Source organism: Brachyhypopomus gauderio, chromosome 14 (assembly GCF_052324685.1).
Source record: "Brachyhypopomus gauderio isolate BG-103 chromosome 14, BGAUD_0.2, whole genome shotgun sequence".
Lineage (NCBI taxonomy): Eukaryota > Metazoa > Chordata > Actinopteri > Gymnotiformes > Hypopomidae > Brachyhypopomus > Brachyhypopomus gauderio.
The window spans coordinates 23,406,102-23,429,800 of record NC_135224.1 but is presented as its reverse complement, the minus strand read 5'-3'; the positions used below and the strand labels follow the sequence as shown (position 1 = coordinate 23,429,800).

Here is a 23,699-nt window from a genome sequence, read left to right as displayed (position 1 = left end):
GAGAATGAGGACACAGTGTCTGCCTGTTCTGTAAGGCGTGTGTGTCTATGTATCTGTCTGTTAATGTGCTGTGTGATCTCATGATTTGTGTTGTATTTAAAGGAAATGGAAGAACAGAGAGAAGACCCTCAGGCCTCCATGTCCAGAGCTCACACCTCTGCAAGAGAACACGTGAGTAGTAGTTATGCAGTTCAACATGAATAAATACTTCTCAATCTTGACTATACTTCAGTCTTAAAGGAATCTGAGATTAGTGAGATCTACAAAAGGTTCTTGCTCCAAGATATAGAATGTAAAAAAGCAGATCTGCAATACAAAAAACTAAAAATATGGAAGTTGGAGCTTGAAATAAAGAAAATGGAGAAAAATGTGAGTATTTGCAAAAAGGTCTCACTTTAATATGCTTGTTTTTGCAAGATAAGTAAATCAAAGTTTCTTCTGTCCACAGGCTCAGCAAGACAATTAATAAATTTCTCTTTCCAAAAAAAAAGCCGTCTTGTTTTATGTCAATAGTGTTAATGAACAAATGCAAACAAAATATTCCCTTAACCAAAGTAAGTGTTTGCATACATGTCCCTCATAGCTCTACCATCCATGTGGTCTGCAATTAAAATGCCATCTTCCCATTGCTCCAACTGCACTCTTGGCATTTCTTCTTTTTGCAGTATTGCCACATTGTGCAAAACTGCACAGGGTGCTACGATATCACAGGCTCTCTCAGGGGTGACTCTGAGATGGCGCAAGCAGTTAAATCTGCTCTTTAACTGTCCAAATGCCATCTCACTGCATGCCCTTGTCTTAGAATGTGCACGATTGAACCTCCTCTCTGCATCTGTTGTAGGGTCTGCATATGGGGTAAGGAGAAAAGGTTGGCAGGGGTAACCCCTATCCCTAAGCAATAAGCCAGGAAAAGCACCTACAATTATAAGGAGAAGAGTTAAACACTGAGGCCAAATCTGCACTATTTTGTGTGGTTGGAGTGTTCTTACCTTGGGCAAACCTCTGTGCCAGTGAGGAGGCACGAAATATTGTGCACCGAGCCGGGCCATTTTACCTCAATGTTGGAGAATAGAAATTGGCTGGTGCAAACCATTTAGAACAATGGCAAAAGTGACAAAGGGTGAAAGTTGTTCAAACCCATGAACTGACATGCTTTACATTTTCTGTTGGGTAGGCAAAACTTGCATGTACCTGTACATTGATGCTATGAAATAATTTTTTGGTTCACATAGTCTGCCTCCATGGGTACAGATGGAGCCTTTATCCAGATGTGAGTACAGTCTATAGCACCAATGACATTTGAAAATCCTAGAGAATTCAATGCGTTTTGAATTGAATGAATTTTAGCATGAAATAGTTGATTAAGATGAATACAAAGCACTTTGGTAAGTGCTCTGGATAAGAGCATCTGTTAAAGTCATATACATTTAACTCCAGTGCCAGCCCCCTACTGCCTGACCGGATAAACCTACACCATGATGGACATTACTACATATTTTCCTTTTCTTTAATTTCTTTCTGTCTAAATTGTTGTTGTTGTCATGGTGACCGGTGTCGGCCAGAGGAGTATGGGTTCCCCCCCTGAGTCTTGGTTCCTCTCAAGGTTTCTTCCTCATGCAAAAAAACTAGGGAGTTTTTCCTTGCCACTGTCGCCCTTGGCTTGCTCTCTGGGGGCTAGGACTCGGCACTTGTAAAGCTGCTTTGTGACAACAACTGTTGTAAAAAGCGCTATATAAATAAAATTTGATTGATTGATTGATTGACTCCAAGTTACTGATCAAACCAACACTACTTCTCATGAATACATGACAGCTGTTCTGAAAAGGATGGGAAGGATGCCTCTGTGACCAGGGAATTTGATGAATATATTAAGGAAACGCTTAAGCGCAAGGTAAACCTTTCGAATTTCACGGCAGACCGTTGCCTTACTAAGATGTTATGCATCCCCAACACTGTACAGAAATGCATGACTGGCAAAGAAGCGCAAAGCGATACAGACCGTTTGGGGTTTGGTAAGAGCTTTGCTACGTCTAGTGGTCTTCTCAATATATGGCCCCAGTAATTTACAAAGATATATAATACTGTGTCTTCTGAACAAATAAGTAGTCATCTGGAAAGCCCAGTGGATCTGTCCTGTCCTGGAATGACCTTGGAGCTGGTAGCATGAATGCTCTGCGCACTATACACGCTCCCTCTACTGGATTCTCTACAAATGGACATGCCATGGTCAATCAGCCTTCAGCCTTCACTGTTAGCTGCTCTTTTATAGCCTACATTTTGGATTATTTGTATCACCTGTATGAAAATCTTGGTAAGGTAGTTGTCTGTGTCCATTTCCTTTTTGCACCATTAAGTTAACCACACATTTACATTATTTATACTGAACATATGTAAATTGCAGAGTGATATGATTTGCTTGTAATTTGAACACAAAAGAGGAAGTATGGGGATAAATATATACCTAAAAGTATCTTCACCTAAATTACTCAGTATTAATAATTATTAATACTCAGGTACAAAGAATTGTATTTTTTGTGATATAGAGTTTATACTAATGTATGTTTCTGCACCATAACTGCGATTAGACACTGTATTCCATTTTACACTGACCTGAATTTGTGAAGATTAAACCAATACATTAAAATGTGCAGAAACCTCACTGATTAACAATGAATATGTACTCTTAAGATCGAAATATATATATTGCATTTGGAAATATAATTATTAAATTTTGATAATAATAACCAGCAATCATTCCAAACTAATAATTACAGTACTCAATTAAATGTATAAAGATATGATATTATATGCTACATCCACAGCAATTTAATGGATAGAACTGCAGTGGAACCTTGTTCCTCAATTCAGTTTCCCGGATGGCGAGACTGACATCACGCTGCTCAGCCAATAGAAGCGGTCCCGCTAAGCTAAGCCTCAACTCTAGCCTGGTACAGAGCAGGTTAGTTCAAACGTATATGTTGCTGTAGTAACTGAGCGAGGCTCAAGTCTAGCCTCTTTCGTGGAACCGAATTTGAGCAAAATGAGCCAGGCTTGTCTTAAAAAGCCCGGCTTACTGAGTTAGCTCGCTTCGTGGAATACCCCCCAGATCCTTGTTTCTTGTGTATGTGATAAATTACATTCTGCACAGTTACCTCAGGATATGTCAACAGAAAATAACAATCATAGAACAATATATATCTATAGTCACCATGACAACAGTTATCATAAGTGTTAGTATTTCAAAGTGCAAAAAGAGCAGAGCTCCTAGGTGTGTTAAACCTGATGTGATTCACTAAAATCTGTGCTCCTTATTTAAAAGGACTTCTGAGTTTAAGGATTTAGCTTTCTGCTAATTCAAAATGTTAAAAACGTTTGACTTTCTTCCTCTCTCTTTCATTTAGAGTGCAGGCACAGTAAGAAATGCACAAACATCTCCATCTTCAAGTAGAATCCATGTTGGGCTTTATTTTTGTCTGGAGGTCTGGCTGGCAGCTCTCAGGTGATCGGGAGGTTCTTCACAAACTCTCTTAGGCTCTTGTGGATATTGGAAGGTTGGGAACCAGCGCAGTCCAGCAGCGCGGGGCCCATGTGGGCATGAAGGGCTTGGCATAGGTGGACAGTGGCCCCCTCACGCTTCCACCCCTCCCGTGGACCGTACCACTGTTGCTGGAGGTCCCCAGGAGCTACCAGAGCAGAGGGAGCACCTTCTGCTCAACCAGTTGTGGCTTGCAGGGGTAGAGTTCCCTAACCAGCTCTATAAAAAGAACATTTAAAAGGAACAATGATAAATAAATCAACCCTGGACAGCACTGGGTTATTACAGAAGCATTTTCTTAACCTAGAAAGATTTCATTCAATTAAAGTGACAGTATTTGGTAACTATGGTAACTCTCTGGAATGATTATTATCAATATTATAAATATTATTAATTAATTTAGGAATTATAGTATTTCTGGTAAATCTTTTATCTTTTTTATCTCTGGCATCTCTTAGCATATCAGTGGAATGACTTTCTGAAAGAATAGTTTTTTTATGTCTACACATACATTTGTTTAATGAGTTAACATGGGGCATAGTGGATGGGATAAAAAATCCTCATCATGTATCCAATCATGAATCGCTACCTTGGATTTCAGAGTGAGGACAGTGTCCCTGATGGTTGCCAGGTCTTTGGCAGGGATGTACTTTTCCACCATCTTATCAAAGTCATGGTGGGAGGACAGGAACAGCAGCATACGCCGGCCCAAGCGCCTGAGACGAGGAACAGACCCCAAAACAGGAGAGAACCGTGAGGGACCCGTAACTCACAGCACACCAACCATTTATCTTACCAGGGCGCAATTTTACAAGGCTGTCTGTGTCTAGAAAACACGATAGTGTTTCTATTACTCTACAATTTAGCAGCATTTGCTGACTTCAGGGTATCAGACTAGGAGACTAAAAGAATCAGCAAAATATTACTATCTGGGAAACTGAATAAGCTTTGTAGAATTCTCGTTCTGATCCCAGTACTAACTTGGTTTCTTGTGAAGAGTCCTGTGCCAACTTGGAGACTGCAGGAATAATTCGCGGTGTGACGTCTTTCGCCCCAGACAATAAGCGGCCAGCACCAATCTTCTCTACCAAAGTAGCCAAGTGCCGAGCAGTACACTTTCTTACTGCAGCATTCAGATTACTTTTGAGGAAAACAGAAGGAAAAAAATAACTATTATAATAATAGTAATAACTATTAATCCATCCAATCAATGTATACAGTACAACTTTTAGCTTCTATAAAGAAACTTAAAACCCTTATGTATGATCTAAGTGCACAATCAAATGATCATATTCTATTCGATTGCTTAGCTTGCACCAGTTAGTGTACATGTGTATTTTTAAACAGAAAATGTTTGTATGTCCTCTGTGAGCTAGCTAACTAGCCTATTTTTTAAGCATTGTGAAGGGCAGTTTGGATCAGCAGAGCGGAGATGGAACGCAATAAAAATAACATATAAGAGGATAAATAACTAAAAATATTGATATAGGCCAGGGCAATATTTTGAAAGAACATTGGAGAGGTAAAAACAGCAGCCAAAATTAGTGCTGTGTTAGCTTCTTGTGACTGTTGTTGCTATCTGAAAGCCACAGTTTAAAGCTCACTGCAGGCTAACTGACCAGAGTCCTCCAGCGAGAAGGGCGTTCATGCTCCGAATGGGGGTGCAGTTCTGCACCATGCTGTCCAGAGCTGTGTCCATGTCCTGCCTGATGAAGGCATTGGACTCCGCTGCTTTGTGGAGGAGGACCTTAGCTGTAGCCTCCACTTCCTGGTCCATCCCTTTCTGCAGGCTGGAGTACAACTCCCTCAAGGACACCACCGCCATGCGGGACACGCCAGAGCGCAGGTTCAGCACCTGCAGGAAAGACGACGTTCCAGCTCGTTTTAGCCACATCCAACACTGCCACCGCCATCTTAATAAGTATAATCCACCACTGCAATGTGTTATGTAGGCAGAAATACCTTAATCACTAATTACAGTTAGATATGCCATCTGAATTTCAATTAGATGAGAAATGTTTTTATCAAAAAAGAATTTCAAAGTACTACGCTAAATCTGACTTGACTTTGTCAGCAACATCACCTGTAATGTGTACATGCTGATGGCATGTTTGTATTCTGTCTATCCACTGATGTTTGCATTGGACATACACGGACATCAGTGGGTTGTGCCTCTTCGGTAATGGTAGACCTTGATCTGATTGTTCTCGTCCAGGCCGAGCTGGACCAGCCCATTGGTGGGTGGGGCAGCTGGGTAGCGTGTGAAGAGAGGCCTGGGCAGAGGTTCAGGAGAGTACAAGGGTGCAAGAGAGTGTGTGTGAAAATATGATGCATTCTGTTCCCGTACTGGTTTGTGTGTGATACGTACATGTGTATAAGCTGAGGGGGAGAGAGAGATTGTGAAAGGATACACATTTGGGTCTTTGCGTTGTGATTCCAGCCACCTTTTGTTGTCTTCAATCAGTCTCTGCAGCCTCTGGCTATCTAGCTCAGAGGAGAGACTACACACACACACACACACACACACACACACACACACACACACACACACACACACACACACACACACACACACACATAATGGAAAAGCACTGTATGAGTTCATCAATTTTCCTTCAAAAATCAACAGCAGCACTGACCCTGTGAGTGAGAGTGAGAGATTGTGAGCGAGCCTGCACAGGTGTGCAAGTGTGTGTAGTCACCTTGCTGGAGTGTATCCACTATATGCTCTGGTAGCCCTCATGGGATAGCGGGCACTGGTATCCATGGAAACTCCTAAAATCAGAGCAGTCTTAATACAGGTAGTGCGGTTTAGATTGAAGCTAATCTGAAGCAGGTCTCTACACTGCATCACACTTGCACTGGAAAAGATCGGTATTATCCAAGCACAGAAAATCAATGGAGGTCATCAACTATGCAAAAAAGGCTATAAATCCAGCAGTGACTGGTTTGTGCTTGAGGGAGAGGCAGAAGTTTTCTATTTGTATTTTAAAGGTTTTACGAGTGATGAAGAAATGAAGCATTAGTGAAAGTTACTGCAGCCCACAGAGGTGACCACTGCTCATCACTGCTAATGTTTGGGGTGTGTCTGTCTCTACGTACCAGGGAAGAGTTTGCTCCAGTGGGAGTTCAAATGAAGGTCAGACCCGTGTGTTTTTGGGACAGAACAGTGTAAGAAACTGTTCTGATTGGCCAATGAAGAGGAGGCGGGGCTTGGTGTCCATGCCCAGGACGGGGCAGGAGGGAAGGAGGAGGACGGAGGTGGCTGAGGGAGGGGCTGGACGGTCCTCCCAGTGAGAGATCCCAGTGCACCCAGCACTGTGTTCAGCTGGCCAGAGATCTGCTGCAGGGACTCTGCTAACTGCTGCACTTTCACTGGCACTGCATGTGCTGAAACAGAGAGGAAGACCAGGGTTTGGGTGTATTACTGCTAGAGAGATAAAAACATCAGACAACTATGAACCATCAAGACCAGAGTGGACTCTAGAGCTGCTTACAGTTGTGGGCAAATTTTTAGTTTTCACAGTTTGCTTCCTCAGTTTATTTTTTTAAGAACCTTTTGTCAAATGTTTATGTGATATAATGAAGTACAATTATTAACAGTCCATAATTGTTTGTTGCTAAACTGCTCCTGAATCGTTGGGAGAAGTTGTTCTGGAAGGATGTTTTGATACCTTCCCTTATTTATGGCTGTGCTTTGCTTAGGCAACATTGGGAGTGACCCCACACTTTGATGGTGTGAGGAGGCTCATAGCTGCCTCCTCTGTAGGAGACGCTCCTGTAGGAGACGCTCCCTGAAGCCTCCTTCATGCAACTTGAAGCACTCTCCCCAAAGTCCTTAGTGACTGGATAAATGGTTGATTGGGGTGCATCGTACAAGCCACACTGTCCTTGCCTGTGAAACCCTTTTGATGCAATGATGACTGAACGTGTTTCCTTGGAGGTGACCATGGTTAACAGGAGAAAACGTAAACGCACCACTACCCTTTTAAAGCAACCAGTCTTCTCTTCTAATCAGCATGACGGATTGATGTCAGCTGTCTTATCCTCATCAACTTTTTATCTCCTGAGCTAACGAGATCATCACTGAAATGATCTCCATTAACTGAAATGGAGGAGCCGTAATGCAATAATTTTGTATTGTAATTTTGTATTGTAAAAGGTCATTTTCATCACAGGGAATGACTTTGCAATTAATTGCAATTCATCTAATCACTCTTCACAATCTAGAATCAATACAAATTGCCACCATAAAAAAACTATGGTAGTAAACTTTGTGAAAACCAAAATTAGTGCCTTCTCAAAATGTCTACCCGTGTGTGCGTGTTGTGCATTCAGAGTTTGTCTCTCACTCGTCTCCTCTTGGCCATACTCGTCTCTGCTCGTCTCTGAGTCTCTGACATCAAATGAGACTCTCCGATCTCCCACCAGCCGCTCGCCTTCATCACATGACAGCTGAGAAAAACATTGTAAAGCCCAGGTAGGTATTAATGTGGGTTTGTACGTAAGTGTGTGGGTGCAGGCATACGTGTGTGTGTGTGTGTGTGTGTGTGTGTGTGTGTGTGTGTGTGTGTGTGTGTGTGTGTGTGTGTATTACCTCCTCTGTCAGTGACGTCTCCAGCTGGCTGAGTCTCTCCTCTTTCTTTCTCAGGAGCGTGTGGTCCTTCTGGACTGTCTCCCTCAGCTTCTCCTGCTCACTCACCTCCTACAGCACAGGGGAGCAGAACATCTAAGAGGAACTACACTCATGCTTCCTACTGTCTCCTATCTGACCTGGCTACATGGCTGTAGGCCCTGCAAGACCTAACGTGCTTAGACCCACCACGGCACTGAAACCGTCTAAAGTAGTCTTAAAATCTCTTAATATTCTCAGATAAAGGTCAATCACTCTCCTGGTTCAAATCCTACCTGAACGATCGTTACCAATTTGTACTTGAAAATAATGAATACTCATAAGGATCTGTATTGGGTCCCATGTTAGGCAAGGCAAGGCAAGGCAAGGCAAGTTTATTTATATAGCACCTTTCATACACAATGGTCATTCAAAGTGCTTTACAAATGAAAAGAAAACACAGAAAATGTAGAACAATAGATTTAAGAAATTAATCACATATATAAAGAAAAATATATAATAAAATAACATAGAATGTAAGAAGTACAGTAAATAAAATAATAACAAGTAAATAAGATCTAAAGGGGGGGAGCAAAGATAAGAACAGTAAAAATAAAATGTTAGACTTTCTTCGTAGACTGAAGAAACAAACACAATAAAATCTAAAATAGGAAGCATGATTAAAACAGTAGATTTAAAGGAAGTTAAATTAATGAAGATAAAAGTGCTGTTACAGAGTAAAGGTAATTAAACTGAGCTGAAGGCCTGCTCAAACATGAAGGTTTTCAGTCTGGATTTAAAGGTATCTAGTGTTGGGGCTCTTCTAATGCTCTCTGACAACCGGTTCCATTTCTGAGCGGCGTAGTAGCTAAACGCCGCCTCTCCATGTTTAGTTTTTACCTTAGGCTGCACTAACTGACCAGTTCCTAATGATCTGAGAGTTCTGCTCGGCTCATATTGTTGGAGCACATCCAATAAATATACTGGTCCTACACCATTAAGACATTTATAGACCAGTAATAGTACCTTAAAGTCTATCCTGTAACATACGGGTATCCAGTGTAAGGATTTAAGGATGGGAGTGATGTGCTCCCTTCTTTTACTCCTAGTGAGAACTCTGGCAGCTGCATTTTGAATCAGCTGAAGCTGTTTAATTGTCTTTTTTGGGAGTCCAGTTAGGAGCCCATTACAGTAATCAATCCTACTAGAAACAAAGGCGTGGATAAGTTTCTCCAGGTCTGCTTTAGCCATACAATCTCTGATTTTGTTGATGTTTTTGAGGTGATAGAAAGCTGATTTGGTGACAGCTTTGACATGACTGCTAAAGGTGAGATCAGAGTCCATTAGTACACCAAGGTTACGTACTAGTTCTTTAGATTTTAGGCCTCTCGAATCTAGATAGGCAGCTAGTCTGTGTCTTTCATTGCTGTTCCCAAATAAAATAATCTCCGTTTTATCTTTATTTAACTGCAGAAAGTTGTGTTTCATCCACTTGTTTATGTGCTCAAGGCATTTACACAGTGAGTCTAGGGGACCGTAGTCGTTTGGGCAGAGAGCCATGTAGATCTGAGTGTCATCTGCATAGCTGTGGTAAGATATCCCATAAGAATGCATGATTTCACCCAGAGGAATCATATATAAATTAAATAAGAGTGGCCCAAGAATTGAACCCTGGGGTACACCACAGGTCACTGGCACAGTCTCAGAAACATTACCCTCCATTTCCACAAAGAAGTTCCTTCCTTTAAGGTATGAACTGAACCATTTTAGGACAGTTCCTGAGAGTCCAACCCAGTTTTCAAGTCTATTTATGAGAATTTTGTGGTCAATGGTGTCAAAGGCAGCGCTGAGATCGAGCAGTAGAAGAACAGACATGTTTCCTGAGTCTGTATTTAGCCGAATGTCATTGATAACCCTAATTAGTGCAGTCTCAGTACTATGATTAGGTCTGAAGCCAGACTGAAATTGGTCTAGACAGCTATTTGTGGACAGAAAGTGCATAATTTGCTTGAAGACAATTTTTTCTATTATTTTTCCAATGAATGGTAGATTAGAAATTGGTCTATAATTATTCAACAAGCTTGTATCTAGGGTTTTCTTTTTCAAGAGAGGCTTCACAACTGCAGTTTTTAATGCACTCGGAAATACACCTGACATGAGTGAGGAATTTACTATTTGAAGAATGTTCACAGATATTGCAGGAAAGACATTCTTTAAAAACTTGGTTGGTAATGTATCAAGGCTGCAAGTGGATGATTTGAGATGACTCACTGTATCAATTAAACCTTCTTCATTAACACTAGAAGTCCCTGAAATTTCAACCACCCCCCTGAAGTCCCAAAAGAGGGTCCAAAGAACCTTAGTCCAAACTGACACCTCTGGTGGCTCCAATTAACATCCATTCATTTGCAAAAGTGCCCATTGCCTGAGGAATCAGCAGGGGGGAGAAGAGCTGAACTTGCCTCCAGTGTTATGTAAATGAGGCGTGTGTCAGGTATGGGTGGTTGCTGCTGAAAGCTTGCACCTCCTTGGCTGCCATATGAGACTGTGCAAGATCTCTTGCAAGAAGTCTCCTCATCTACAGAACCATATGTTTGAGATTTGATTTGTGAAAGGTTGAAATAATGTGAAATTGACACAAACATAATATTTGAATTATAATGGCATATAAGTGGCATATTGATTAGTCAAAATGGCTCTGATATTTTTAACCTTATTTTAAGTAGTTTTGTCTTTTGAAAAACTGCTAATAGGTAAAAATGTTTTTACATAAATGTATACAAAAAACCCTCAGCTACTTGAAATAGAATAATATTATTGAGCAATTTTAACTTCAAGATCAAGATTTCGCATGTGTGTCTCTTCCAAATACAGCCATAACCAGCAAACAAAAATAGGAAATTTAGGAAATCTTACCAAAAGAGATATCACTACTACAGATTTTCACTACTCTCTGAAAACTAACAATGTGTTGTGTGTGATGTTTGTGACCCTAGGCTTGAAAATTGCTTCATATGGGCTTTTCAAACTTTTTTTTTTGGCCCACCTCCACCCTTTCACCTTTGGAGGACAACTTTGTTTTCATGTAAGGATCAAAAGAAAACAATTCTGTATAATACAGTACAATAGTGATAAAAACAATTGGGGTTAGGTGAACCATACAGGACAGGAGAGAAAAGAGGGGGAGAGAAACTAAAAAGGGAAAAGACAGAAGAGCAGAAAAAACAGCTCAAATGATTCACCAACTGCTGCTACTAAATGAAGAGCAGAAAGTAAGACATACAGCACAAATGACTGATGTATGTGTGTGTGAGTGTGTGTGTTTATGTAAGTGCAACATAGGATAAATGTACAGAATGTACTTATTAGCAAGGCCCCAGAGGCCAGAGGCAGGCAGAGAAAGACCAGGGAACCCCACCCGCCCACGGCCCCTCCAGGATCATGTCCAAAGCCTGCTGTGTACCTTTGCTATCCTTGCTTCTCAGTCAATAGAGTAAGTGAAATGTGTGGTGACATGAATTTTCATCCACATGTAGGTGGCTACAGTCATCTTTCTCTTTATTATAAAACTGACACAGACATTATTTGAACTATAATTCCAAAACATCTCAAGTCTGCCTCCTTTGTACTAATTTTGGATTTTTTTCTCACTGCAAAAGGTGACATGATTATTGGTCAAAATAGCTAAAGTTCAGATTTCTCTGAAAGGGTCTTTTCTTCTCCGTCTGAGTCAATGGATCAACATAGCTCACACTATCACCCATCCCCCGTCTACCTAGAAGTGGCTGCATGACAAAAGATGGCCTCATGGCCTCATGATCCAAAATACCTCAGCACTGGCTTTTGGCAGGCTCAGGTAGAAATGTAGTAATGTTAGTAATGTTTTTCTTCTAAAAAAGATAAGTGGGTTCAAAATAACAATTTTGAAAAAAATTACCAAATTAATTGTGTTGATCCACCTCAAAAAAGGTCATGCAAAAGTCTGTAAGCTGGTCCTGAGTGTGTCTGCCCATCCCCCAGCTGCATTGTTGTGCAGGGGACATGCATAAGGTGAGAGAGGCAGTCAGAGGGCCTGGCTGAGAGCAGAAGCTACAGAGGACATGATGTAAGTTTAGAAATATATACAATAAAGTTGAAATGTTCTCAACAGAGCACTCACATACAATTATCCACTCAGTCTGCCACTCCCTCATTTGGGGAGAAACCTACACTATTGTGGCTATTCCCAACTTTAGACAATTTAGACAATTTTTAATCATGGAGGGGTCTGAAATTTTCGTCTTAGGTGCATGTCCTCACTGTATTGGAATATTTTATTGTCTGAGTGAAAGAGAAACAAAATGGGGTCACTAAAGTGGGAATAGCCACAATACTGTAGCTTTCTCCCCAAATGAGGGACTGGCAAACTGGGTAGATAGTTGTATGTGAATGCTCTGATGAGAACACTCATGAACAATTGTGCAAATGTGAGATGTGTGGACTGCTACAGATACACGTGTGGCAAATGTACCAGGGAGATACCCTGGCAGTGCCAGGCATGTTCTGACAGACTGCTGAGTGACTGCTAAAGTGCTAGTCACACAAGAAGGACATGCCACTCACACACACACACACACACACACACACAGCCCTGCACTGCAGCCTATTGTAAATATGTGTGGAATTGTTTTATTCCTTGTATTTTTTGTATAATTTTATGGCAATAATAAAAAGCATGGAACATAAAAAAGCATGGAAACATAACAGTTGTTCTTTTGTATGTTTCTCATGCTGAAATTTCAGTCCTCCTGACTTAGACACAAATGCTTCTGGTCATTACTCACATGTACCTGGCTATAAAATTTCTAATTTTCTATTTAAAATATAAAAAAATAATTTATTGTTTGTGCTTTGTTGCTCAGATAAAACTAAACTAAATACAATATATATAACCTTTATATTATAAAATACAATAAACTGAATAGAACTAACTAGAAACTAAATGGCCAAACTCAATGAAAAACAACAATTAGTTGTGAGCTGAAGCATGCCCCCTCCTGTGGTGCGCCAGTAATGGCCTTATTTACAGAACAAAAGTGCCTGCTTACAGCTGATAATAGGGTGTTAGCTAAAATCCTTCAGTTCTTTCGACCCTTCTCTGGGTTCCGATAGTAGAAGTGTTGAAAGACCCTTCTCTGGGACTTCTAGTGTTAATAGTACTGAACTGGGACATGTTGAACATTTTGCGTGGTTTTGGAGAGAAAATCGGCTCGTTGGTGGACGTAGGCGTACAGATGGCTTGTCTGATATTGTGGATTTTAGTATTAAAAAATTTTGCAAACTCATTACATCTCTCAACTGAAACTAGCTCAGGGTCCATATATGTAGGTGGGTTTGTTAGTCTGTCAACCATAGTGAAAAGCACTTTGCTATTGTTAACATTATTGTTAATAATGCTAGAGAAGAAGGATTGTCTAGCTTTACACATTATTATATTGTAATCACGCAGCCTATCTTTGAAAATCTCTTTATGTACGTGAAGGTTGGTTTTACGCCATCTGCGCTCAGCCTTTCTGCATTCTCTTTTTTGGTGCTGAACTGAAGGATCATTTCTCCATGGAGCTTTCTGCTTACATTGCATGGTTTTAACTCTAACTGGTGCAATCTGATCCAAGATACTGGCAGTTTTTGAGTTGAAACTATCCAGCAGAGTATCAACAGAGCCTGATAGTTGGCAAGGTGCAGAGCACATTTTGGTAACAAAAAGTGCAGCAGTCCTGTCATTTATCTGTCTTTTCTTTAACCTAACCTGCCTGGCATTGCTATGGATTGAAATCCACATTTCAAAAAATACACAGTAGTGATCAGACAATGCAACATCCTTAATACAGGCTGAAATGTTAAGACCCTTTGAGATAACCACATCCAAAGTGTGACCATGGCAGTGCGTGCTTCCAGTCACATGCTGAGAAAGTTCAAAAGATTCAAGTACATCATAGAATTCTTTGGCATAACTATCATTGGGATTGTCAATATGAATGTTAAAATCACCAGCAATGACAAAATGATCAAATCCAGTAGAAATAAAAGATAACATATCTGTGAAATCATCAATAAAATTAGCATTGTACCTAGGAGGCCTGTAGACAGTGACTAGTAATATTCTTTGTACCCCTTTTAAAATTGCACTCAAATATTCAAAAGATGTGAAATCACCAAGTGACAACTGCTTGCATTGGAAAGTATCATTAAACAGCATTGCTACACCTCCCCCTTTCTTGCCATTGCGAGAAACATTTAAAAAGTTAAAGTTTGGTGGAGCCGACTCAGTTAGCACAATATCAGCACTATATGAATTTAACCATGTCTCTGTTAAAAGCATGAAATCAAGCCCATAAGATGTAGTTAAATCATTAATTAGATAAGACTTATTTGTAATAGATCTGATATTTAGTAGAGCTAACTTAATAACCTGTGCATTTTGTTTCAAAGCCTGTGGGATATTTCTAACATACTGTAGGTTGGATGTATTCACAGTATCTGACCTAAACTCCTTGTTCTTTCTGCTTCTGATAAGAACTGGAATGGGAGAGATAATTGGGACACAGGGTCCATGCTTGTTTTGAAAATATGTACCGCTGATATCAACACTGTAGCAGCACGGACCCAAAAGATATCAATTTTCCTTTACGGTGGTGGAGGGTGGGTGGAGCTCCTGCTGGTGATGAGCTCGCGAGCGGAGCTGTCTATTTGGTGGATTATGAGCTTGTTTTTTAATTTGAGGTTGTGGGGGAGATTTGTTCAATAGTTCATCCATTTGGCTGAGCTTAGATTTGGCTCCTTTCACTAACTCCTTGATTGGGGAAAGTGGTTGTGGTGACTGTGGGGAAGGAGTTGAGGTGATTTTCCGCTGTACCTGAGGACTCGCTGACAGTGAAAGCGTCAGTCTTGTCCCTACAGATACAAGCTTCTCTAAAGTTTCTGGAAAGTTCAGGTGAGGTGATGATGATGATGAGGTGGAGGTGGTGGAGGATGGTGTGGATTGTTTATTCGGTTGTGGTGTTTCTGGCAGCTGATACAGCACATGGCTCCCATCCTACATCATCCAATTGCACACTCGGAGAGCCAACCGCAGTTTTAGACCTGCAGTTTTAGACCTGCAGTTCTAGACGTGCCTTAGTTTTAGATGTATGTAACGTAATATCCAGATAGTGTTTTAGTATGTCGCGGGAGCAGATGGAAGAATGATATTTATAAGCAATAATAATATATGATAATGTCTGAAGGTCATTTTTGGGTTATCGTAATGTTTATGTCATGAAGGATGAATCTGGCAAGCGTTAGTGTGTCTTGGTTCGTTAGTTCTGGCTACCTTTATGGCTACTTAGTAGCTACTTTGATTAAATTTGAAACAACTTAAAGGAAGGAAATTTGCACTTACTACACTACTATTAATATTAAAAGTAGTAAGCAAGCTAAAGTAGCATTTCCCCATCATTATTAACCCCTAAGAACCCAGACTATGTTCTGAATATTGATACAATTGAGCATATTAATATATGATATACATATATTTAGTCTGCTAAATGCCATAAATGTAAATATAATCGGTCTGAAGGTCATTTTTGTGTTATCGTAATGTTTGTCATGAAGAATGAATCTGGCTAGCGTTAGTGTGTCTTAGTTCGTTAGTTCTGGCTACCTTTATGAGAGAAATGCTAGTCCTGCGAACGTAAATTGTTGCCGGGGGGGTGGCGAACGTAAAATGGACACAAATTAAGTATTATATTGCGATCGATCAGTGTTTGCGCCAGAGCGAACTGGTAACTCATTGAATCATAGATATGGATCAGAGGTAAATAAACTAGATTTTTTTTTTCGGCGTGAGAAATCGGATGTGTGGCGTGTGAGCGAAAAACCCCAAGTATCACATAATATTTGCTAGTTGCATGCCAATGAAGGTATACGAGTAAAATAAATCACTCCTAACATTCTGGAAACGTATGCTTACTCACTGAAAGCATCCTGACATTATGCAATTTTTGCTGATTTTTAATACAAAATAGCCTATGCCAGTAATCCAGTAGTTTAATTAAAAATAAAATATCTTCAGGAGACAAGCTGTGTGTGTAAATGACAAAATTTATCAAAACTCTCTAAAAGAACAGGGAAAATGAGGCGTACTACTTCTATTTAAATACAAAATGTGGTGTACATTATCGTTTAAAACTTGTCAAATGTTAGAGATTTGGCTAAAACAATTGAGAATCAATGGGCATATTTAACAAATAAACTCTTTATACAATGGATTATTACAATATACAAGCCCCTGAGCCTACCGCATGCATTGGAACTGCTGGTCTAGAACTGCAGTTGGCTGTCGTTAGCTACATTCCGAGCCGCTAGGTGGCGCATGTCTAAAACTACAGCACGTCTAGAACTGCAGGTCTAAAACTGCAGGTCTAGAACTGCAGTTGGCTCTCCGGCTGTGCAATTGGATGCATCTCCTCCCATCTGATAACTCCGCACCCTCTATGGGGGGAGGATGTTGTGTCTCTGTAGCGGCGATGGTGTCCTTGGGTGTTAACGCTGTCGTTTCTTCACCAGTTGAAACAGAGAAGTTACACAAAGAGAAAAGAAAGTTTTCTGACAAGAGATTGACACCCCTCTTGTTAATTTGTAGTCCATCTCGATTGAAGAACTCTCTCTTCCCAAAAAACAGATTGAAGTTGTCGATGAAGTTCAGTCCATTTGACCTGCAGGTTTTCTGTAGCCAAACATTTAATGCCAGTAGCCTTGAGAACATATTGCAGCCCCCTGCAGGCACAGGGCCACTGATGAATACCTGGATGTTAAGTTTCAGCAGTGTGGAAAAAAGATCATTAAAGTCCCTTTTCAACACCTCAGACTCCTCTTTTCTTATGTCATTCTTTCCAACATGAATAATGATCCGTTTCATTGTTCTGTATTCAGCCAATACTGTTGGAAGTTTCACATTCAGTTCAGAAACTGTGATGTTCGGCTCACATCGAGCTAATAGTTTCCTATTGTTTTTCATGCCATGAATAGAGTCATCCCCAAAAACAAGGGTGTCTGCTATGGCTACGGCCTGGAGCCTGGTGGCTCTTCTAGGATGTTCTGAATGGCTGAATCTTCTGGTTCTTTCTGGGTTAAGTAGACTGTTATTGGGAAAGTCATTGAGGTCTTGCAGTGGCTCAAATCTGTTTTGCAAGTGCAGCGACTGAGACTGATTTCCTCTGTGTCTGTGCTGTGATCTCTCAGCAACAACTTTAGCATTAGCATTAGCTGGATGTACTATGTTAGCCGGAGCATGTCGTTTGGGTTTAGCTCCAATGCGAACCCATTGCTCGTTTTGCCCATATCTTTCCGCTGTACTCACGTTTTGGACTCTGTCCACCTGTTCAGCCGGTCCAGCTCTGTGCATCTCCACCGCTCGCCTGTCTGCCCGCTGTCCGCCAGCAACATTCCCACACACAGATTGTCCTCGAACAGCGCTGAGATGCCATTCCTTAAACTCTGATAACACGGTCCTAAAATTTGTTTCTAAAATGGTCATTCTTTGTAAAAGATTGTAGCAGTTCTGGCAGCACATGTGCTCTGAACCAAAGTGCAGAGGCATCTTGTAGATTTCTTCTTAAATGTTATTCTCATTATATAGGCTAGCAAGCATTTGTAGGCATGGTATTAGCTTCCATTGCTATGCAGATGATACTCAGTTATATATATCTTCTAATTTGGATGATGTCAATACTACTACCAAAACTGACAACTGCATCCAAGAAATAAAGAACTGGATGGTATCTAATTTTCTTCTTCTAAATTCTGATAAAACTGAGGTGTTACTTCTTGGATCCAAGACTGCAAGAAGCAATTGGTCGAATCTTCTTATTACACTAGATGGCTTTTCAGTAACACCTGAATCTCCTGCTAAAAGTTTAGGTGTCTCTAGTGATTTGGATCTTTCATTTTTCACACACATATGCAATGTCACTAATGCTGCCTTTGCAACTTCATGTAATATTGCCAAGCTGAGACATGTACGTTCGGTATCAGATGCAGAGAAACTGGTCCACAATCTCATCAAGATTGGACTACTGTAACTCTCTTTTAACTGGATGCTCTAAACAGTCCCTGAAGAAAGTCCAACTTGCTGCATTTGAATCCAAGAGCCAGAGTCCTAACTAGGCCTTGAGAAGTCCATCACATTAGTCCTACTCTCTCAGCGTTGCACTGGCTCCTGGTTAAATATCAAACTGATTTTTAAATTCTTCTGTTGGCCTATAAAGCATTAAATAGTCCTCCACAATATCTGAGTTAACTCACTGCATACCATAATCCATCTCACCTGCTGCTCTCTCAAAGCGCAGAAATGCGCTCAGCTCCGAAAACTACAAGATTACAGCCGAAGGCAGAGTAATGTCTCAGTACCCTCATGCCTGTGGTCACCTCCAGGCCCCTCCCTTTAGTTATGCTGCTAGGGATAAGCCTGCTGGAGCCACATGCTAAATCACTGGCACGTCTACTATATATATGGAAGTTTAATTTGATTTTACATATTTAACCTGCATTCTGTATCTTGACTACATGTTTCTACAAAGACAATTCCATAAAGCAGCTAGAAGATGCTCTGGGTTGCCAGTGGATGTGCCAATACGGCCAGCATCCTACCTGAGGCCCAGCATCCATATTGGAGAGACTGTGACTGCTCAGATAGACACAGGACTATAAATATGAACTTAAAGTTGCTGGGCCAATGGAGCATGGCTTCCCTTTTGGGTCTTGGTCCTCCCAAGGTTTCTTCCTAATCCACCTAGGGAGTTTGTCTCTGCCACACTCGCCCCCGTCTTGCTCATTAGGGATCTGGACCCATGCGCTCGTGAAGCTGCTTTGTGACACCATGTTTTGTAAAAAGCGCTTTATAAATAAAACTGACTAGACTTGACGGACCTGGCAGAGAGGCTGAGCAGAACCTCCTGCAGCGGACCTCTGCGGGCTGGGGTGGGCCGTCCTTAGTGCCGCTTGTCTCGCTCTCAGACAGCTGGTCTCTTTCTCTAAGAACTGTCTTGCTCTCTGCAGAGAAACACCTTCACACGAGATATACTCCCGCAAGCTAGAGAGAAAGAGAGAGAGAGAGAGAGGAGATTACAAACGAGTATATAAACATATGATAAATACATACAATCGGACAGCCTCCCTCCCCACCCACACACACACACCCCCACATACTCGTCTATGCTGCTGTGGTTGTTGTGGGAGGTGGGCACAGGGGAGAGAGGAGGTTCCATTTCCTCCACTCCGAGGGAGCCCTCCTTCTCTCTGCTCTTCTCCTTGCCCTCCTCCTGTTTCTTCCTCTCCAGGTTATCGTCTCCATGCTCTCTCTGCTCCACCTCGCTGACAGACACAAACCACACCAACACAGATCTGTACATGTACACACTCTGTGTACTGTGTATTTGTGTCACCAGAGACCAGTACTGACTCGGTCAAAGCTAGTGTGTCTGTGTGTGTGTGTGTGTGTGTGTGTGTGTGTGTGTGTGTGTGTGTGTGTGCCCACACATGCGTATGCGTGTGTATATTATCTAAACCTCCAGCGCATCGACAGAAGTTGGTATACGTATACATTACCCAAGTCTTCAGGATGTGTATTATAGCATGTTTGTGTGTATATGGGGGTGTGGGTGTGTGTGTGTGTGTGTATATGGGTGTTTGTGTGTGTGTGTGTGTTACCTGAGCCTTCTGTGGAGTTCATCACATCTATCCTGTAGAAGCACTGTATTGCTCAGTAGCTTCTCTCTCTCCTCCATCATCCTTCTGCTCTCCTCCCTCTCCCTCCTCCTTCCCTCTCTCTCTTTTTCCAGCTCCTCCCTTTCTCTCTTCCTCTCATCTCTTAGTCTGTCCAGCTCCGCACGCAGACTGTCCCGTTCTCTCAGGACACGTGAGAGAGCCTGGGACACACACACACACACACACACACACACACACACAACCTAGTATAACAGTTCACAATGACACACACACACACACACACACACCTGGGGGACACACACAACCTAGCATAATAGTTCACAATGACACACACACACACACACACACACACACACACACACACACACACCTGGGGGACACACAACCTAGCATAACAGTTCACAATGACAAACACACACACACACACCTGGTCATACACTCTCAGATACACACACACAAACACCTGGCCACACACTCTCAGATACACACGCACACACACACACACACACACACACACACACACACACACACACACACACTCACACTCACACGCACTTCTATCCCCTTCTCAACATCATCTTCTTCCTCACTCAGCTGTTGTCTCCTCTTCTTCAAATCTGCAGCCTACAGACCAACAGTACGAACACACAGATCATTTTATCAGGCAGCTGAGTGACTGGACTGAAGATACACACACATGCATGCACGCACACGCACACATACACACACTCCAAACTTGACCTATTCATTTTTTTCCTTCAAAACAGGTCATTGACTCAGTTAACTTCTCAGCACAAAGAACTGACTGACGAATGATTAGTAACTTATAAGTACAGTTATAAGGGCACCTAATACAATGGAGCTCAGTGTACCAGTTGCACATACACACTCAAAGTAGCTAAAGTACCTGAGTTTGGAGTAGCACACACACACCTACACACTCAAATAAAGCAGGTAAAATACCTGAGCATGGAGTAGCACACACACGCCCACACACACACACACTCAAATAAAGCAGGTAAAGTACCTGAGTTTGGAGTAGCACACCCACACACACACACACACACACACACACACACACACTCAAATAAAGCAGGTAAAGTACCTGAGTTTGGAGTAGCACACCCACATACACACACACACACACACCCACCCACACACTCAAATAACGCAGGTAAAGTACCTGAGTTTGGAGTAGCACACCCACATACACATACATACACACACACACACACACACACACCCACCCACACACTCAAATAACGCAGGTAAAGTACCTGAGTTTGGAGTAGCACACCCACATACACACACACACACACACACACACACACACACACACACACACACACACCCACCCACCCACCCACCCACTCAAATAAAGCAGGTAAAGTACCTGAGCATGGAGTAGCACACACACGCCCACACACACACACTCACACTCAAATAAAGCAGGTAAAGTGTAGCAATGATGCATTTATAGGTTACATGGTATTATACTCCCCTTGTGGTTAGGTGGGGGATATAGTTTACAGGGGACTTGAATAAAGTGGAGCTTCATGCATGCATCCAAATATGACTCTCCGTGTCTATCATTTAGTTAGAAGTAACTAACACTACATAAAGTACCTGAGTTTGGAGTAGCACACCCACATACACACACACACACACACACACACACACACACACACACACACACTCAAATAACGCAGGTAAAGTACCTGAGTTTGGAGTAGCAGTTCCTGACTTTTGAGCTCTTTGGATTTCATGTCCAGTTGCTCCATCATCTTCTGCACTTCTAACTCCTAAACACACACACAAGAAAAACAAACAAATACAAACAACTCTCACCGTCTTTATACACATAAACACCCGACTGGGTCCGGCAGAAGAGGCGTTTTTGCGCGTGCGTATCGTGTGGGTGTGGGATCTTACTTTCTGCATGTGTGTTTTGTGGGTGTGTTGGAGCTGAGAGTCGAGCTGTAGTCTGAGCTGCTCCAGCTGGGATGTGTGTGAATCCTGCATCCTCTCCCTCTCCTCCAGATGAGCCCTCAACAAGCGCTCCCTCTCCACGCTCTCCTGCACACACACCGTGTGATGAACACACATTGGCTCGGCCTCTCAGGTGATCACTGAGCTGTGAGTAAATAAATTCTCCCTACTGCACCTCCTCCAGGTGCTCGTGTCTGAGGGTGAGGAGCTGCTCCTGGTGCTCCTGCGACAGCTGCTCCAGCTTCCTGCTGTGCTCCCTCTGCACCTCCTCCCTCACCTCCTGCAACAGACCAGACAGCTGACCACACTCACACACACACACACACTCCTCCTCTCTCTTTGTCTTTTCTTCCTCCACGTCCAGCTCAGTCTCCTCTGCCACGCTGCTCCTGCTTGCTGTCCCGCGAACCGTCTCCGGCCTCAGCCAGCAGAGGGCGCTATTGTTCTTCAGTGGCTCTTGCAGTCCACCAGAGGGTTTGGAGAGTGAGGAAGAGGATGGAGGCGAGGAAGGCTCCAACATCATCCTGTAACACCCAACAGTGTAATGTTACCAATCATGACACACACACTACTCACAAAGTTATAGACATGTTTGGCTTTCAGGTGAAATTTATGGAAAACGTTCACACCTCAGTGATATTATACAGTATCTTGAAAGTAGAAACATGCAATTGTGATTTCCTCACTTAAAACAATTTATTGAAACAAAGTCAAATTCTCCGAGTCAATTTGCTGAACTTGTGAGCATTTGTGCATTCTGACTTGGAAGTCACACAATCTGACTGCACAACAGAAGTAGATTTAAGATTAAATATGAAAATGTTCATGGACGATGTCCAAATTTTGAACTGAATTGAAGTTGAATTATCAAAAGCTGTGTGTGTCTATGCATGTGTGTGTGTGTGTTGACCACATTCTGGTATCAACAGCATTAGTGAGACCAACCTCTCTGCCACTTGTGGTCTCATCTTCTCATCTTCCTCTCTCTCTCCATCTATCTCATCCTGAGACTAACAGACGAATGGATAAATGGATGGATGGATGGACGGAAAGGAAGAAGACAAAAAGAAACACTGAAAGAAAGAAACACTCTGGTGCATGACCTCAAATAAAACCCTAACCTCAAATAAACTTTGAGGTCCCCTCACTTATACCACTGCTATAGTGTTTGTAGAGAAAGACAGACAGACAGACAGAGAGAGGGAGGGAGGGAGGGAGAGAGGGAGAGACATATAGGAAGAGAGGCAGTGTGAGTGTTAATGAGTACCTGCAAGGGTGGGTCAGGGCTGTGGTCTCTTAACGGAGCGAGATCTTGGCGTTCTGGTTCGGATCTCTCCTCCACAGGAGCACTGCCACTGACTTCACTGTCCTGCTCATACACAGACAAACACACCAACACATGCAAACACATATGCATGAACATGCATGTACAGACATTCACAAGATCATTGTGTGTGTGTGTGTGTGTGTGTGTGTGTGTGTGTGTGTGTGTTTGTGAAAGGTAGAGCAAAGTGCTACAGTAACACCAAGATCACGTGAGCACACACAGTGATGTTAGTGGCGCTGTATAAATGTGTGTGAAAAGCTGGAAACATAATGTGTGAGTGAGGGAGAGTGAAGAACATCGTGGCCACCTCATACTGCAGTCCCCCTTTCAGGATGTCCAGGTCCAAGTGTATGTTCTGCAACAGGTCTGATGACCCTAGCAGACTCTACGTACACACAAACACACACCGCAACACGGATACAGAAAATCATTCCTCATACTTTACGGCACTGTAAAGACTACAAAGGTGACAGTGAGCTAAAAATCAGAGC

At 42.1% G+C, this 23,699-nt stretch overlaps 1 protein-coding gene and 1 long non-coding RNA gene across 3 annotated transcripts; both read right to left on the bottom strand.

Annotated features, from left to right (window-relative positions):
* Positions 1 to 2,882: 2,882 nt before the first annotated feature.
* LOC143475261 (uncharacterized) lies at positions 2,883 to 22,860 on the bottom strand. Of its 2 annotated transcripts, none has more exons than XM_076973048.1 (17): positions 22,827 to 22,860; positions 22,057 to 22,405; positions 21,825 to 21,968; positions 21,611 to 21,694; positions 20,436 to 20,516; positions 19,875 to 20,092; positions 19,374 to 19,538; positions 19,095 to 19,257; positions 8,133 to 8,240; positions 7,888 to 7,990; positions 6,638 to 6,925; positions 6,238 to 6,310; positions 5,904 to 6,036; positions 5,155 to 5,390; positions 4,517 to 4,675; positions 4,125 to 4,251; positions 2,883 to 3,754 (listed from the first exon to the last, which is right to left on the bottom strand). In XM_076973048.1, the coding sequence occupies exons 1-17, from the start codon at positions 22,847 to 22,849 to the stop codon at positions 3,629 to 3,631; spliced, it is 2,580 nt and encodes an 859-aa protein (XP_076829163.1). In that variant the 5' UTR covers positions 22,850 to 22,860; the 3' UTR covers positions 2,883 to 3,628. The 2 variants fall into 2 exon arrangements, with proteins under 2 accessions (XP_076829163.1, XP_076829164.1); XM_076973049.1 differs by having other exon boundaries at positions 20,442 to 20,516.
* Positions 22,858 to 23,595, bottom strand: LOC143475262 (uncharacterized). The gene is made up of 3 exons (XR_013120967.1): positions 23,516 to 23,595; positions 23,149 to 23,250; positions 22,858 to 22,891 (listed from the first exon to the last, which is right to left on the bottom strand). It is a non-coding gene; the product is annotated as an uncharacterized LOC143475262 (long non-coding RNA).
* Positions 23,596 to 23,699: the final 104 nt, after the last annotated feature.